General features: G+C 36.1%; 1 protein-coding gene and 1 long non-coding RNA gene across 3 annotated transcripts in view; one reads left to right on the top strand and one right to left on the bottom strand.

Annotated features, from left to right (window-relative positions):
• LOC147842616 (uncharacterized) overlaps positions 1-18,580 on the bottom strand; it is a 1,013,036-nt gene that overhangs the window by 563,187 nt on the left and 431,269 nt on the right. The gene's annotated exons all lie outside the window — the stretch shown is intronic.
• The window catches only part of tnni3k (TNNI3 interacting kinase), a 29,288-nt gene that overhangs the window by 7,782 nt on the left and 2,926 nt on the right, over positions 1-18,580 (top strand). For both annotated transcript variants that reach the window (XM_087264013.1, NM_001204823.1), the window contains 19 exons: positions 1,420-1,518; positions 1,595-1,733; positions 2,152-2,296; positions 2,417-2,521; positions 5,206-5,300; positions 5,697-5,846; positions 6,331-6,417; positions 6,560-6,616; positions 6,929-7,021; positions 8,592-8,649; positions 8,727-8,921; positions 9,934-10,038; positions 10,224-10,276; positions 11,836-11,888; positions 12,147-12,279; positions 14,320-14,429; positions 16,912-16,971; positions 17,389-17,558; positions 18,285-18,364. In XM_087264013.1, coding sequence (XP_087120139.1) covers positions 1,420-1,518; positions 1,595-1,733; positions 2,152-2,296; positions 2,417-2,521; positions 5,206-5,300; positions 5,697-5,846; positions 6,331-6,417; positions 6,560-6,616; positions 6,929-7,021; positions 8,592-8,649; positions 8,727-8,921; positions 9,934-10,038; positions 10,224-10,276; positions 11,836-11,888; positions 12,147-12,279; positions 14,320-14,429; positions 16,912-16,971; positions 17,389-17,558; positions 18,285-18,364 — 1,987 coding nt within the window. The remainder of the gene's footprint in view (positions 1-1,419; positions 1,519-1,594; positions 1,734-2,151; positions 2,297-2,416; positions 2,522-5,205; positions 5,301-5,696; positions 5,847-6,330; positions 6,418-6,559; positions 6,617-6,928; positions 7,022-8,591; positions 8,650-8,726; positions 8,922-9,933; positions 10,039-10,223; positions 10,277-11,835; positions 11,889-12,146; positions 12,280-14,319; positions 14,430-16,911; positions 16,972-17,388; positions 17,559-18,284; positions 18,365-18,580) is intronic.

The raw sequence follows: 18,580 nt of genomic DNA, 5'->3' as shown, positions 1-18,580 counted from the left end.
TAGCTTTATGTTGGGTTTGGTAAAAAAAAAAAAAAAAAAACAGAATATGAACCCTTTACGAATCCCATGTTTACACATCAATACCCCTTTAATATGCTGAATAATCTGTGCAATGAAGTATTAAATGTCCAGTAACAACAACAGTTTGCGGATGGTGGACTAAGGTGGATGAATGCCAAAATAATTTTTACTGTCTTTGTTAGTTTTTTTCATCAAAATATTGCACTGAAAAGACAATGTCAAAATATGGGTAACACTTTATTTTGATGGTCGATTTGAGTATTAGTAGACTGTCTGCTTAATATGTTTATACTGCTCCTTCAACAGACATTTAACTGACTTTAAGAAACTTTGCAAGTACATGTCAACTTACACTAGCCCTAACCCCAACCTAATAGACTATTTATAATCTAATGCAGTAGTTCTTCACCAAGTACCACCTCAAAAAAACTGTCTCTCCAAGTACCACCATAATGACCAGTATTGAAGTACAGTAGCATAGTAGGCCTAATTATGCAGCTACAGCTCTGTAATTCTTCTTATTAGGATTAATTATTATTATTAGCCACTTTAAACATTAATAATAGTTTAAACATTAACACTGTAGGCCTACTGTGCTTACAGGTAAGAAAAATAAATAAAACGTCAACGTTTAAACTAAAATATGCTTTTAATAGATAATTAAAAATGGCACTGTTCTCTCAAAAGTAAAAAGAAAACTGCTGTACTTAAATGTAAATTAGTATTATCAAATAGCAGCCTATTCATCAAAACCTGGAAATGTTCCTTAAACCGCGTAAATATATGTTATATGTCATCATATTCATGTATATCTTTTTGGTACATTTTTAAATATACAAATAATTCATATATACATGCAACATATATCTTTGAAATCTAAACATTAACTGGTATTTTAAATATATGAATTAGGTTTACATACTTAAATTAGAATTTAGATCTGCTTACTGCACGTTAGATTAGGCTATGTCTGTCAGAAAAGCAAGATTAAAACCATACCTGTCAACATTGGGATATAAAAATACAGGATACGTCCCCAACAACCGATACAAATATGGAGAGGAAACTAGCTTAAAATTATAAATACATAACAAACATTAGAAAATTTAAAATAAAATAAAAAGTTTAGCCTAATAAAATCAATTTATCACATCTGTGTTTTCGTACGCATCAAAGGGGTAAAAGTGCGTTAATTTTTTTTTTTACTTTAATTATTCAGCGATTGCTCCTTGTACCACTTGAATGAAGCCTGCGTACTACTAGTGGTACACGTACCACAGTTTGAGAACCACTGATCTAATGAGTAGTAGTTGGCATGTAGATGCAATGTAACTGAATTCAACAAACAGACCATTAAAATAAAGTGTGACCAAAATGTGTTTCCAACTTGTCCTCTAGGTCGTTGATATTCTTTTACAACACGGTGCATATGTCAATGTTCAAGATGCAGTGTTCTTCACGCCTCTGCATATTGCAGCTTACTTTGGCCACGAGCAGGTCAGTATTTACTTCACAACATCAATGTTCAGCATCTAACAGCTTGCTCATCATTTTTTTGTTCCTTGTGGAACAGGTCTGCAAGCTTCTTATGAAATTTGGGGCTGATGTTAATGCTAGTGGAGAGGTGGGGGACAGGCCGCTTCACCTGGCGGCAGCTAAAGGTTTTCTGGGGATTGTCAAACTGCTGATGGACGACGGTAGCAAAACTGACGGTGAGAGAGCTTATTGGGGTATTTCACCCAAAAATTTAAATTCCGTTATCATTTACTCATCCTCCACTTATTACAAACCTGTTTGAGTTTATTTCTTTTATCAAACACAAAGGAAGACTGGTTGACGAATATTGGGAAAACAGCCGTCAATGTAAACGTCAATGGCTGCTTTTTGCCCCAACATTCTTTAAATTATCATGCTGTGTGTTTAGCATTAGTGAACTCTATGTTATTAGTTAACTCGAACATTACATTTTTGGGTAAACTATCCTTTTAATGCTTGCAATGTGCTGAATAATATCACTATTGCATTCTATGTTGCATATAGATCAACTGAATTTAATTAACTCACCCTTGTTATTGACATTGAATCAGTCTAAAATTGATTGACTCAAAAGTTTACCTCGACTCCAAACAGTCAACGCTCAGGACAACGAGGATCATGTTCCCCTTCATTTCTGTGCTCGTTTTGGACACCAAGAGGTGGTCCGTTTTCTTCTTCAGGGCAGTTTTGACGTTCAGCCGCACTGTGTCAACATCTACGGAGATACACCTCTCCATCTGTGAGTTCACCTGAGAAAAAGCACACAACATCAACAAACCACTAAATCACCTGACCACAGTAAAAGTGATGATGATTTAAGTCTGTCATAATGATTTTAGTCTTTATTTTTCTCTTTCAGAGCATGTTACAATGGAAAGTTTGAAGCGGTGAAAGAGATTATCCAGTTGTCTGGGACGGAGAGTCTGTCTAAGGAGAACATCTTCAGTGAGACTGCGTTTCACAGGTACAGTTTACATTTAAATTTGTAAAAAAAGTTAGGCTGCTTACTTGCTTTTCACAGGCAGTAATGCTTAAGGTAGTGTTTGTGCGCAAGGGCACTACATTAAACTGATTTCAGACGAACTTGGGACAGCATAACGATTTAATCATATACAACAAAAGATAGAGAGATCTGTGGTGATAACTAAAGGAAAATTTGTTTACTACAATATTAGGTTCTTGCTTGAAATGTCATCAAACTTGGAAAAAAAAAGTCAAAAACATACATTTACACGCAAAATGATACAGTGCTTTTTCTGTGTGGAGTTTGCATATTCTCCCCGCATTTCCTTCGGGTGCTTTGGTTTCCCCCACAGTCTAAAGCTATGTGGTACAGTTGAATTGAATAGGCTGAATTGTTCGTAGTGTATGATAGTGAATGAGTGTGTATGGATGTTTCCCAGAGATGGGTTGCAGCTGGAAGGGCATTCGCTGTGTAAAACATGTGCTGGATAAGTTGGCGGTTCATTCCGCTGTGACGATTGTTAAAGGGACTAAGCCGAAAAGAAAATGAATGAATGAATGAATGAATGAATGAATGAATGTATTGCGACTTCCTGATGCCTCCTATAAGTCGCTCGAGAGGCAGTGAGGGTCCTTTATATTTGTGACGCGCTGGTGGCTTTAGACAGAGACACTGAGCCCAAGATGTTATATGGAAAACTTTATGTAACTTGAAGCATGAAAAAAAAACAATACAGCAATTTGTGTCTTTGAATACCTGTTTTGTATGGTGCCGATTATTGCGTTGGTGTGATGATTGTTGCGTGTGCCGTTATGATACAGTTTTGCGTTGCTTGGTTTGCGCTGCTGTTTGCGTTGCTGTTTGCGTGGCTGTTTGCGGTCAACAAAAAATACGGCTACCCCACTCTCCTTCTCTCCTCCTCACCTGTGTGATTGTGCACGCGCTTTATGTTCGAGCAGGTGCCAATTATGCCCACGTGACCAAAACATAAAACGTCACTGTGAAACCCAAACCAATCAGTATACAAATAAACATTATAATTAAATGAAAAGTAATATGGCTCCTATAGAATGAATGAATGAATGATACAGTGCTATGAGATGCTATGTTTCGATCAGAAGAAGGTATCTCCCGAGACAGTAAGTGTAGCAGAATTTGAATTTGGACATCCCTAGATACATTTTTTGCCTTCAAACTTTCAGACACAATCCTATTTTAGTTTTTTATTAAACTTTTTTTTAGTAAACTTGGTTGTCAGCGATGGTAATAACAGTATTCTTCAACATTAATTTAGTTTTGTTTGTATAGCATGGTTGATAACATTCATTCAATCATTTTCCTTCAGTTTAGTCCCTTATTTACTGCATGAATGAACCTATTCCAGCATTTGTTTTATGCAGTGGATGCCCGTCCAGCTGCAACCCAGTACTGGGAAACACCCATACACTCTCACATACACACTCACGCACTATGGACAGTTTTGTTTACCCGCAATTCACCTATAGCGCATGTCTTTGGACTGTGGGGAAAACCGGAGCACCCAGAGGAAAACCACGCCAACATAGGGAGAACATGCAAACTCCACACCAAAATAACAACTGACCCAGCCAAAACTCGGAGCAGTGAACTTCTTGCTGTAATATATGCAAACACAAATACATACATACATACAGATATAAGTATAAAAGGGAAGAACTATATACATAATGTCAGAGAAGTACATAAATGAAAAGATTGTCTAAATATTTATGTAAATCAGATCAAACAAAAATAATAATTTGTCACCAATATCTTAAAAAGACTTTTGCTTTATGCATTTTATGGGATACAGTAGTATAAAGTAACTAATTACAAATACTCAAACTACTGTAATTGAGTCGTTTTTCTCAAAAACTGTCATTTACTAAGTCGTTTTAGCTAAGTAGTAGCTAAAAACATGTACTTTTACTTTCTCTTGAGTACATTTTTAGTGCTGTATTGGTACTTTTACTCCACTACTTTCCTTCAACCTGCAGTCACTACTTTATTTTTTATGGTCTATGGGGATTAGAAAAATCAGTCCGGTGATTCCCGTCCAATCAAATCGCACATAGAAGGTAAATCGCATCATAATGAACTACCTCAAGACATGGGCGATTTATAAATGCAGCAAATTGTTTGGAAGCATTAAAACTGGTTTAAGATGTTGGCTCAACACTTAGATTTTGTTCAGTTTCAAACACAACCTAAAATCAACCAAATATCAACGTCATTTGACGTCATTATTGAACATCAAAATAATGTTATCCTTAGACGCTAGCTAGCCATTCAATTTTGGTCACCTGACATCACAACCTAAATCTAACCTACTATTAACGCATTATGATGTTGTGTGCCTGCTGGGCAATAACTAAATTCACTACAGAATGTTACGTTTACACACACATGCACATATTACATGTAAACGCATCAGCTTTTAACAGCTTAATACTACTCTTGAGTTTTTTTCGAAAGAGCTACTTTTTACTCATATTTTGAGTAATATTTAAAACAGATACTTTTTTTACCCTACTTGCACTACATTTTTATGCAAGTAATGGTACTTTTACTCGAGTATGATTTTTTAGTACTCTTTCCACCACTGATGGGATACGATATCTGCTGATATTGTTACACACTAAGTGAGGGTTAATTGTTTACTGTAGTGCCTGCACCTTCGGCAAGAACCTGGAAATGGTGAAGTATCTGCTCGGTCAGAATGCGATGAGCATCAACCATCAGGGTCGAGATGGACACACAGGTAGTATGACAGCAGTAATTTATGCTTAAAGGGATAGTTCACCCAGAAATGACAATTTTCTCAGTATTGCTCACCCTCAAGTGGATCAAAACCTTTTTGAGATTCCTTGAACACAAAAGAAAATATTTTAAAAAAAGTTAGAAACCTGTAACCATTTTCTTTCATAGCCAGAATAACAAATACTATGTATGTCATATGTATGCCAACATTTTTCAAAATATCTGTTCAACAGAAAAAAAAAAACTCAAACAGGTTTTGAACAAGTGAGGGATGACAGAATTATTAGCTTGGGATAAACTTTCATTTTGACAACTGGAAAATGTTTCTGCTCTTAACACCTCTCTTGACACCTCACTGCTTTAAGATTATGTGTTGTAAATTATATTGAAATAACAGGTCTGCATAGTGCCTGTTTCCATGGCCACATCCGGCTAGTTCAGTTTCTTCTGGACAATGGAGGAGACATGAATCTGGTGGCTTGTGACCCCAGCCGATCCAGTGGGGAAAAGGACGAACAGACTTGCTTAATGTGGGCCTATGAGAAAGGTAAATATAGAATATCTTTCAGTCTGTCTGTCTGTTCATCCATCCATTTTTTTTATAATAATGTGCAAATCATCAATTCTAGACAACATTTAAAGGGACAGTTTACTCAAAAATTAAAATTACCTCATAATTTACTCTTCCTTGCGTGTTTTTTTACCTTTATGCATTTCTTTCTTCTGTTGAACACAAAAGAAGATATTTTGAAGAATGCTGGTTGCTGTGGCCCATCGACTTAGCAGAAAAAAATACTATGGAATTCAATGGGTCCCTTAAACCAGCATTTTTCAAAATATCTTCTTTTCTGTTCAACAGATGAATGAAACTCAAATAGGTTTTAAACAAGTGACGGGTGAGTAAATAATGACAGAACTTTCATTTGTGGTTGGACTGTTCTTTTAACACTAAATGTACCTGAAAAAGACTTAGTTTTCTTTTGTTTTTAAGTGACTTAGTGTTTTGATCAACGTGTGCATGTTTATTTCAGGCCACGATGCCATTGTTACTCTGCTAAAACACTACAAACGACCTCAGGATGATTCACCCTGCAATGAGTATTCTCAACCAGGAGGGGGTATGAGACTCGTTCCACATGTGGTCTGAGAGATTCATACTGTGAATTACATATATGAACTTATCTGATGCTGTTGTGAATTTTAGGATGAGTACAGAAGGAAAAAAAATGATTATACTTAGTTTTAACTTGTCTTTTGCAGACGGATCTTATGTTTCTGTCCCCTCTCCCCTGGGAAAGATCAAAAGTATGACTAAAGGTAAAACATGCAGTTAGACCCGACTCACTGATTTACTGTTGCTATGAGACTCATTTATGTTTCTGAACTCCCGCTACCCACAGTCGTAGGGTATCTTCAGAGTCAGTGAGTCAGAAACTGTGTCCAAACATCCTCCCACTGCGTAATTGCTGCAGTTCAAGCTTTTAGTTTGTATTACACATAAACGAAGGCATCTTTCATGACTCATAAAGGCATATGTCAACAACATGAGCTAAATCAGACACGATTAGAGCTTCAAATGATGATTGATGTGAAGACATAAAAGCAAGCTAACTCCTCTTTTCTCCTCAGAGAAGGCAGATGTGCTTCTCCTGAGAGCAAGTCTTCCGTCAAACTTCCATCTTCAACTCTCTGAACTGGAGTTTAATGAGATTATTGGATCAGGTACAGTGAATCACTTAAGGCAAGACACTGAGTTAAAAAACTAATAGTTATCACCTTCTCTAGTTGATTGATTACATGAAGTGTACTTATTTTTAGTGTGAAAAGGTTTCTGAAATGTTATGTTTAAATATGCAAACGAGGCTAATTTGCATACATTCCTAGCACAAAAATCTAAAAACTGAGTTCTGGTTCAAATGTTTTTGTTTCTCATTTCATAAAAGTGTTAAAGGCCATTCATACCATTTTAATGAACGATAAAAGTCAGTTTATTTTTAGTTTATGGATTACTTCTTGTAACCAGTAGTGTACTACTGGTGCATCTGACCAGTGAAACCAACTTGTGTAATCTTCATTTAAAAAGGTATTAATCAGTTGATGCCAGTGGTGTAGTGGTTAGTTCGTCGACACATGCACTCGCGGCAACCCAAGTTCGATTCCCACCTCGCAGTCCTATGCTGATCTTTTCCCTCTCTCTGTTCCCCATGCTTTCCTGTCAATAATCTCTACTGTCCTGTCAATTAAAGGTGTAAACCCCCCAAAAATAATATTAAAAAAAGGTATTAATCAAATCAATGAAATTTAGCAATCTTTGTCATGTGTAATGGAATAAAAACAGCACAAACTATTTTCCCCAGCATTTTAAAAGGAGGAAATTCATGGATTCCTGAGGTATTTGCTAGTCTTTATCTTCCATGTATTTTATATCATTCTTTCCAATGGTATAACTAATTCTTTTCTAGATAATAATTACATTGAAATAATCTTTGAAAAGAGGGTTTAACATCCTGGAGTGCTTCTGCACAATGTTGTCTGTAGCTTTAAATTGCTGAGCCCTTTAAATTTCAATGTATTCTGACTGGCTGTCAGTGCTTTGTCATTATTCATCAGCTAAAAAATATATTGTTATTAAAGTAATCCCAAGTCCCAACCATACAGTTTTTCTACATCTTTATCTTTATACACTCTCTAAAATAAAGCTATGCAATGTTTCACTGGTTTGGTACCTTTTCAAAAGGTACACACATTTGTACTTAAAGGGTCCATATTGGTACTTTTTAGGTACTAATATGTACCCTTGAGGTATTAATATGGAACTTGTAGGTACAATTGTGTACATTTTGAAAAGGTACCACCCTAGTGACAGCTTGCGTACCTTTATTTCTGAGAGTGTAGTTCACTGTCAGAAGGATTTTTTTTTTTTTTTTATAGTTATCCTACAAGGTATGAACAGGCCTTTACAGTCAAATGTTTCATTCTGGGAATTTCTGTTTTTTACTCTTTGTTTTTTTTACTGTGAACAGTCAAAAAATAAGTAGAAATTTAAGAAAGGATGCAGAAGAAAGACTAATCTTGAGAAAATGGCCTTAAGTTGTAAATGAACCTACAAGCATAAATTGATAAACTGTGACAATAACTTATTTTCTTTACATTAGACTAAAAATATATCATGGAAATCACAACAATCGACAGACTTTTTAAAAATAGTTTTTGGTCTGTAGTGTCTTGCCTTAAATATCAAATAACAACACACATTAAACCTTAATCCACTAAAACAACTGCATTCATACAGGCTCCTTCGGAAAGGTCTACAAAGGAAAATGTCGCAATAAGATAGTAGCAATTAAGCGGTAAGAGTTTCTTTTAACTTGTTTTGTCCACATCATGTATATAAAGTGAACTGCATTACCTTCATACCTTTCCACAGGTACCGACCAAACACATATTGCTCAAAGTCTGACACGGATATGTTCTGTCGAGAAGTGTCTATCCTGTGTCGCCTCAACCATCCCTGCGTTATCCAGTTTGTGGGAGCGTGTCTGGACGACCCCAGTCAGTTTGCCATCGTAACCCAATACGTTTCTGGAGGATCCCTGTTCTCGCTACTGCACGAACAAAAGAGGTCATTTCAAGAGTATTATTACAATGAATGTATTAAAACACATTAATACTATTATTTGTTACAAAAAACTTTTATTTGACTTCATATTGATCAAACTATCATGATAAACAGATTATTTACCACTAAATTGTTAAGCAGCTGCTTTCAACATTGCTAATAATAAGAAATGCTTCACTAGTACAAATCAGAATCACATCAGAAGCATCTTGACACTAAAAGTAATGTAATGTAATGTAAAAGTAATGGCTATGATTTATAGTTAATAATTTTAATTTAAAAACTGATCACATTCTTAACTCAAAGGAAAAATTATTTTAATCATTTCTTTGCATAAAATAAAAAAGTGTCATGTTTCAGATGTGTATATGCAGTTTTAGACAATGTGATGCAAATGTTTTAATTTCAAATGTTGAATAACACTTATTTTCATTTAGAACAATTGAAAAAAATTCTGAAAAAAAAAGCCTGTTAATGATTTTATTATGCTATACTCTAAAACATTTTGTGAAAATTGGAAGAAGTGCTATCAGAAATGTATAGAATAAAAAAACTATACTCAATCACATCACATATTAATCCAGTAAATGCAGAGAAAATGAGAATTTTTTTATTTGTAACAAACATTATGTATGTGTATGCAGGTCTGGCTGACTGGGAGTGTGTGGAGATTCAATTACATAAATCATAAAGTTTATGGAAGTGGGTGGTCAGTGGTGCAATTGCTATTACCATAGTAACAGCAACTTTGGTGGATCTTAAAGTTAGGGTTCAAAAGAGCTCATTTTAAAAAAAAAAAGGTTGACTGGAATGTGTTCATAAAGTATTCAATTCGAAGCAATCCAGAATCTATTTCTATATTAAGACCTGCATCATTGCAACCAAATGTATTATTTCCTCAGTGCTCCATATGCAGTTCAAGATGAAGATCATCACATTGATCTGTTTGAGTTGGTTTCGTGTATCGATCAGTAGAGGGGAGGAGGTGTTCACTTAATGATGTCTTTACACTTAGAATCATTGATCTGCAGTCCAAGCTCATCATTGCCATTGATGTGGCCAAGGGCATGGAGTATCTGCACAATCTGACCCAGCCAATCATTCACAGAGATCTGAACAGGTAATTCACCATCATCATCATCACCACCATTATCACATGGTTTGTTCAATAATCTCGGTCCATTTGTTAAAACCATCCTATCACATGAAAATTAGTACATTTCACTCAAAGCTTAAAGCAATGATGAAAAAAGATTTTGCCAGTTTTATTTTGAGCTCTTTGTTTAACCTTATTTCTTTTTTCAGTCATAATATTCTGCTCTATGAGGATGGACATGCTGTGGTAGCTGACTTTGGAGGTAAGGGAAGCCACACACTTAACGTTACGCCTAAATCAAGCCTACAGGCCGTTTTCTTTTGTGTTTTGTTTAGTTGAATTAGTTTTGATTAAACATACATTTAACCAAATAATTGGACTGACAGCTTAATCGGGCTGAATAGCCTTCATGTAAATAGTTCTCAGCATGGTTCATTTGATCTGAATGAAATAAAATAAAAATTCTTATACTCGCATAAAACTTGATTGGACTGAAAAACTGACACTAGATAATGTGCATATACAGTGCCTCCGGAAAGTATTCATAAATATTCATAAGTGTACGTAAGTATTCAAGCGTTTGCACAGTACTTTGTTGATGCACCTTTTGCAGCCTCAAGTCTTTTTAAATATGATGCCATAAACTTGGAACGCCTGTCTTTGGAATTTTTTGTCCATTCCTCTTTGCAATACCTCTCAAGCTCTATCAGGTTGGAGGGGAGGCGACGGTGTACAGCCATTTTCTGATCTCTCCAGAAGAGATGTTCAATAGCATTTAGGTCTGGGCTATGGCTGGGCCACTCAAGAACATTCACCGAGTTGTAAAGCCACTCCATTGCCCCAGTCAGCGAAGAGAAATAGACGCAAATTTATAATTTCACCGTCTTCTAAGTGACCCAAAGGTCTGTTCTGAATGGAAAGTGAAAATAAAAACAGATATCAGACCTCATTTTTTAGCTAAGTTAAAGGAAATGACACTAGATAGCAAACGTTTTCTTTCCCAAACACACGTTTTAGATGCCATTCATCAAACTCAAGTTAATGAACTGAATCTTGCACTATATTAGACCTGTCATGATACTTAATTTCAATACTGAAATTTATAAAAACTGCCAATTTCCCGCTAACATTTAAGCAATGTTGAACGCTACCGTTGATTTGCCATCCTGCCAAAAATGACTGTAATTGGCCTTGGAGGTCATCAGTTCACTGCACTTCACCGATGTTTACCGAATGCAAACACAGACGATCGATCCGCTTAAGAATCAACTGATCTTTTCATCTTTAAAACGCTCCAGTGTTCGTTTGCACTCAGTGAAGAACGGTGAACTGATGACCTTCACGGCCAATCACAATCGTTTACACCATATCTGCATTTTGAAATCACAGCAACAGCTGAAGGTTTATAGTCCACAGCATGTTCTTGCAATGTTTAGAGTGCTAATGCTATACTTCCGGGTTTGCTTTCGTGTTTTGAAGTGACGCCCTCATGAAATAAGGGCAAAAAAAAACAAATCAAAACTCTTAACTCTAGTACTTAATTCTCTGAACACTAACAGTTCCTTTGTATAATTAGCACTTCTTGTGTGTATTGCCTTGTCTTGTAGAATCGCTAAATACCTCCTTAATTGTAATCGCTTTGGACAAAAGCGTCTGCAAAATAGCTAAATATAAATGTCATAATAGTGACAGGACTTTGAGTTTTGACACAACCCAAATACTATCACTCAAATTTGTAAAATATAATTTGTAATGAAACAAATCCACTTTTAAAATCCACTGCTGTTTATGTAACGCACATGTTTCTGTATTGCTCTGCAGAGTCCCGCTTCCTGTTGTCTGTGGATGAGGACAATATGACTAAACAGCCTGGGGTACAGCCATTCTGTGTTCTAGTTAACCCTGTTTATTAATTATCATACATTTTAATAGCCACTCACAAATCCTTCAGCACATGTAGGCAATTTTAATACTGCTTACATTGCAGATTTGCCTCTCTTGTACGTCACATTAAGTACGTCAACATATCTTTGGGGGTTTAATACGCTTGCATTTCCTTTGGGGGTGAGCAAGAGTTTTGTAAGTCACACATTGTTTCGTGTTCATCATTTTCCTCCGCTGATGCTGTGCAGAACTTGCGCTGGATGGCCCCAGAGGTGTTTACCCAATGCACGCGCTACACGGTGAAAGCGGACATGTTCAGCTACGCCCTCTGCCTGTGGGAGCTGCTCACGGGGGAGATTCCCTTCGCACACCTCAAACCAGGCACTCAACACTTTTACTCTATTTTGTGCTTGCTAATGATGACCATGATTACATTTACATTAAGTTACAGGAAGTGTTGGGTAAGTTATTTCAAAAACGTAATTTATCATGGATTACTAATTACATCATTGAGATTTTCTAATTACTTTGACTGGACAGTAACGTTGAATCTCAATAAAGAGTTCTGTTACTTGACTCAATACTGCTTAAAATTGCTGTAATTTTTTAAGCAAAGACATTAGAACTCTTGTTATTCTTTAAACGTGAGTCAAGCAGGGCTGTAATTGTAAAAGAAAATGTTAAACAATATATCTTTATGTATCAGAACATGAAAGTTTCAATGTAATGAGCCCATTTTTCATGCTTAACACATATAGTCATTCATTTTTTTTACTAAATTCATTGTTTCTTAAGCATTTAAGGGTATCCGCTGCATAATAACGTGCTGGATAAGTTGGCGGTTCATTCCGCTGTGGCGACCCTGGATAAATAAAGGGACTAAGCCGAAAAGAAAAATGAATGAATGAACAAATGCATTTTTTAATTTTTAAAAACCATTTTAAAGTTAAAATTATTAGCGACTTCAAGCTAATTATTTTTCAGATACTCTACATAACAAACCATCATTATACAATAACTTGCCTAATTACCCTAACCTGCCTAGTTAACCTAATTAACCTAGTTAAGCCTTTAAATGTCACTTTAAGCTGTATAGAAGTGTCTTGAAAAATATCTAGTCAAATATTATTTTCTATCATCAGGACGAAGATAAAATAAATCCGTTATTAGAAATGCGTTATTAAAACAAATGTTTAGAAATTTGTTGAAAAAAATCTCTCTGTTAAATAGAAATTGGGGGAAAAATAAACAGGTGGGGAGGGGCCTGATAATTTAGGGGGTTTAATAGTTCTGACATAAACTGTAAATTATAAGTAACTGTAATTAAAAAGGTAATCCCTTACTTAGATTACAGGACTAGTTTGTTAATTACACCCAACACTGGTGAAAAGGTTTTTTTTAATGGTATCCTATGTAACTCCCCCAAGTATCAATCTTCATTAGTAGACATGCAGTCATTTTTCCATTACGTAGACCTGTTTAAGTCTCTGAACCCATTGAGCCACCTTTGGAAAACCTTCATCCATCCCCTGTACTGTTATATATATTTTTTGCAACCAGTAATAATATCCTTAGTATAAATCTTGTTTCTTCATTCAACATTTCTTTGGACAGTGCTCCCAATAATCACACAACTGGATCGAGGGGTATTTCTATATCTAATATCTTATCTATTTTTAAACATTTTTCCAAAACTCTTTAGTTTTTTAAAAAATGTGTGTATGACCTCCTATTTTACCACATTTTCTCCAACACAAAGCAACATATGGTCCATTTACATATGTAGAAATTACAAAAGGAAGTGTTAAAGTTTCTAATTTTTACTTTCCAATCCAATTCTTTCCATAATTGACTATTAATTCCTCTAACTCATCAATTAAGATCATTTATTTAGCCAATAGATAGCCATGCAGAATGATAACAGTAAATATAGAAGTCATTTAATCATGGGATGCCATGGTGCTGGGCAGGATTTTATTTGTAAGATGAGTCATTTTAGGAAACTGTTTCAGTTGTTTCATCCACAGAGGTTCAGAGCTGACAACTTAAAGTTCAAAAGCAGAAGACTTACCCACTGAAGTGATATCTATCTTCTTTAAATTTTATACATCTGTGCAACGAATCACATTTATCTCCAGAGCTGAAACGAAAACCAAAACACATTCTTCCACAAGATGCAAGCAGTTATATTTATTAACCACTATAAGGCCAAAAGTTACATACCTACCTTTAAATTGAGGTTTCAATTGTAGTTTTATGTGTAACAACCAAGAGGACTTCAAGAACAGATGAACTAAATGTCTGATTAAATGTTGAACTATATACTTCAAATTTTAGCATTTAAAACAATCCTAGTGTTATGTTAATGTAATTCTAATGAAGTTTTAATAAAAATGTCTCACGTGTGTGAAATGCTTACAGCTGCAGCCGCTGCAGATATGGCCTATCATCATGTTCGTCCACCGATTGGATACTCAATCCCCAAACCCATCTCAGCACTGCTCATGAGGGGCTGGAACGTTTGTCCAGAGGTCAGTGGGCCACATCTACCTGAAAATATAACACATATACAACACTGTAAAAAATCCAGGCTTTCACTCAATTCATTCATGTTGTCCAAACACTGATTAAGTTAACCGCAACAATTGTGATTCTTCGGCTCATTTTAAATAAGTAATTTGAACAAGCAGGTGATTTATTAAGAGATATGAAACTATTTTATATTTATTTTACTTTAAATCCATTTAAAAAAGTAAGAAATAAACTATGAATTTACTATTATGAAAAACTATAAACATAATATTAGTTGCTTTTGCAGAGGTTTGTTGAAATGATCAAATTCACAGCATCTTGTTTAAAATTAAGGAAAACGTATGGAAAGGATAACATTTTATTAATTTAACTATTGTATGCTTCTTAAATTCATTCTTGAACAACCTATCTGTTGTGCCGAGTTCATCTATAATCCTTCAGATTACCCAGAATCCCTCATCTCTGGAGCTCAGGGCGAGTTTGTATTTCTAATTTTGTTAATGAGCATCCAGTTGCTAGCCTACTGTGTGTCTTTGCAACAAACCTGAGCCAGGTGCTTTCTCATGTTCATGGTCTTTGCGATGTTCTCAGCACTGGTCCCTCAGGTGTGGCTGAAACTGTGTCAAGTGTGCTTGTTAGGAATGTGCCCTACAACCAAGTGCAGTTTGACACAAGCCTCTAGGGCACAGAGCTTTTGCTGAGCAGCACTTTAAAAGAGCCAGGATGCTAATAGCTTGTACTGTTTTTTTTTAAGTGCTGCTTAAAGGAATAGCTCACCCAAAAATGTATATTTACTAATAAATTATGCCAGCATTTTACAATCCTGCTTCTCACGCCCCACAGATCTGCATATTTTGCATGTCTCTCTTATTTAATGCACCTGATTTGGATAATCAGCTCACTAGAAGAGCTTTATGCATGAACTATGCTCTGACTGACATGTCCCTACACTGTGAGCATTGCTCCCTATTCCCTTCTCCTATCTACAGGGGTAGACCTAACCAATAAGCAGTCCCTGGGAAATTAGGGGGTCCCGACCAATGCCAAGAAGCCTATATTAATCATATAGATCTTTTAAAAATGTTCTATCATATTGTAAAATCTGTCTATAACTATTAAGATTTTAACTTTATTACTTCTTTTTAAAACCAAGGGCCCCCATGGATAGTGGGGCATTCCTTCTCTGCAGCACATGCAAATAGTAAAATCTAATCACAAAAATGGCTAATGAAATTTTATTTATGAACATATTGAATTTAATTTTACTTTAAGAAGATGAAGGTTCCACTTAAAATATATTTTTAACATGCAGTTTATTTACAAAAAATAAAAATAAAAAAATTGACAGAGAAAAAAAATCTATAGAGAAAGAGAGCATTGAGTTTCAATGCTAGAAATAGCTGATACTTGGAACTGCTTAGGGCCCCCAAATCACTTAATCAGCCCCTGCCTATCTACCTGAGCACGAGGAACCTTTATTTGACTTCGGAATGTTTGTTCATTTATTTACACAATAGCATCACCTTTAGTGTCATGCTAGAGAAATGTGAAGTGTCACGTAATATACCTCCATAAATAAATACAATATAAATTGAAGTATCACACACTGAAATGTCATTTGAATAAAACCTATATGCTCCCTTGTGGGGTTCACTTTGCAGGGCACTTGTTGTCGAATTAGAACAAACATCTGAGGCAAAAAGAGAAACATGCTGCTGTATGCCGAGAGAGATTTTTAGCCTGTACGGCGCTGCGAAAAGGGGCGGGATTAAACACGATGATTAGACATTAAAAAAGCGAGCGATTGGTCCATGCTTTAAATTTCTGTACAGAGAGTTCATGTTTTGATCTTCGATTGGTCTCACGCAGTCATGTGATGCAATTTCACAGGTCAGAGTTTACCAAGCTTGAACTTTTCAATGCAGCGAACTCTGAAACTTGTCGCACGAGCTTGCGTTTCCGGTCAGACGCATTTGTGTGCGTATGAATGGAAGTCTATATTAAAAAGAGAAACAAAAATTGTAAAGCGTGGTGGGGTACAAGAACTGGCATTGAGAAAATGCTCAGACAGATTTTTACCCTGTTCAGAGCTGGACTGGTGATTTAGATTGCCAGCTAAATAGAGTTTGTCAGATAGTTAAGTAAATTACCACCAGTTGCCAGATTAACGCTAATAACTGGGAGGTTTTTATACTGTGAATTCAGAATATAGGTAAGTTATGCTTAAAAACAGCTCTTTTATTCCTGTTTAGATAACTTAAAATCGAACTATGCAGTGACCATGAAATAAGATATATGTATATATTTTGCTACCTTTAGTGTCAATTTATAACCTGATTTTGCAGTAGCCATTACTCCAGTCTGCAGTGTGACATGGTTTATCACAATTTAGTTGCAAAATCATGTCTTATAATTTAAAAATTCAACAATTTTACACTTCAGCGTTTTTGTGGAAAACCCTTTTTTTTCTCTCTGTGACAGGAAAGACCTGAGTTTTCAGAGGTGGTTGCCAAACTCGAGGAATGCCTGTGTAACGTTGAGGTACTAAGCATCCACATCACTTAAAGATCCATCATACTGTACATTATTATCTATTTGTTCAGTACAAATTTCGGTCACACTTTACAATAAGGTTCATCAGTTAATGTTAATTAATGCATTTACTAACATGAACAAACAACGAACAATACATTTACTACGGTATTTGTTCATGTTAGTTAACATTAGGTAATGAAAATACAGTAGTTCATTGTTAGTTCATGTTAACTCACGGTCCATTAACTAATGTCAACAAGCATGGACTCAGATGTTAATAATGCATGAGTAAATGTTCAATTATGATTAATAAATGCTGCACATGTGTTGTTCATGATTAGTTCATGTTAGTAAATGCATTAACTAATGAACCGTATTGTAAAGTGTTACCCATATTTCATATGTGTTTGTGTGTGTGTCCAGCTCATGTCTCCAGCCTCCAGTAATAGCAGTGGTTCTCTCTCACCCTCATCCTCCACTGACTGCCTGGCAGCACGTGGCAGCCCTGGACGAAGCCATGTGGCTGCCCTCCGCTCACGTTTCGAGTTGGAATACGCCCTCAACGCCCGCGCCTACGCATTTTGGACCCAAAAGTACACACACAAACACATAAAACCTACACAATGTCCATGAATTAGACTCCCAAGGAACCAGTCCCACCCATAAAACTACATTATTTAGCAAGCAGATATGACCTGAAAAAGGGCCCGTCACACCATAGCCATGCATTATTGGAGGAGTCAGGTCACCTTGCTCTTTTGTTTGGTCAGTGCCATGCAGGCCAACCGCAACACTTCTGTACAGTCTGAAAGGCTGTTGCTTGGAAACAAGGCATGAAAACAAAAGAAAGCCAATGCAATGAAACTTGCATGACATTCATTCTGAGAGCCTTTGCTGGTGGTCACCTTAATTCTTTATGGGTGGTGATGAACGTGCGTGTATGTGTTTGTTGGGAAACCTGGCAACGGTCAACAAAACCGCCAAGCAGATAATTACAACAAGGGAGTCCTACTTTGCAGCCGTAATCTTTGCAATATGATGTAACCAGATCTAGCAATGCTAGCAGTTTAGTGGAATGAGCAATAAATCAGGCTAAAGTGCCACTGTGAATAACTAAATAGAAAACAATGATCATCTGAGCGAGGCGAACCACGCAAGGCCTCATTGAGCTGATATGACATCAACAAAGAAACAGAAGTGTATCCTATTTAGGGTCATTAAAGTTTAATATCAAGGAAGAATCGTGCTTGTTCTGTGGTCTTCGGTGTAAACCAATACTAATCTCATTGTTGAATCAAGCTTCTCTGTTTTTTTGACAGCTCTGCTCGGAGGTCTTCGCAGGGTTTGTCTCTGGATGAGATGAGGAGGAACATGCAGTTCCCGCCCATCGACAGAAACGGTTCGTGTCCAACTCAAATGTGTGATTCATCTGTTTATATAACAGCTTAATGGGGGGCAATGTTGTTTTTCATTTTCATCTACAGAGAATATGGCAACAATCATGTTGATATAATCCATGCAAATTCACTCTGAGGTTAACAGGATTTTTACTGAGTTGCGAAGATGAGAGCACCGCGTTCGTGTTTTAAGCATATGGTGCAACAAGTGGGTGGTT

Source organism: Danio rerio, chromosome 8, assembly GCF_052040795.2.
Source record: "Danio rerio strain M-AB ecotype USA chromosome 8, GRCz13ab, whole genome shotgun sequence".
NCBI classification, from domain to species: Eukaryota; Metazoa; Chordata; class Actinopteri; order Cypriniformes; family Danionidae; genus Danio; species Danio rerio.
The sequence above is the reverse complement of the archived record's forward strand: the minus strand, read 5'-3'. Positions and strand labels throughout refer to the sequence as shown.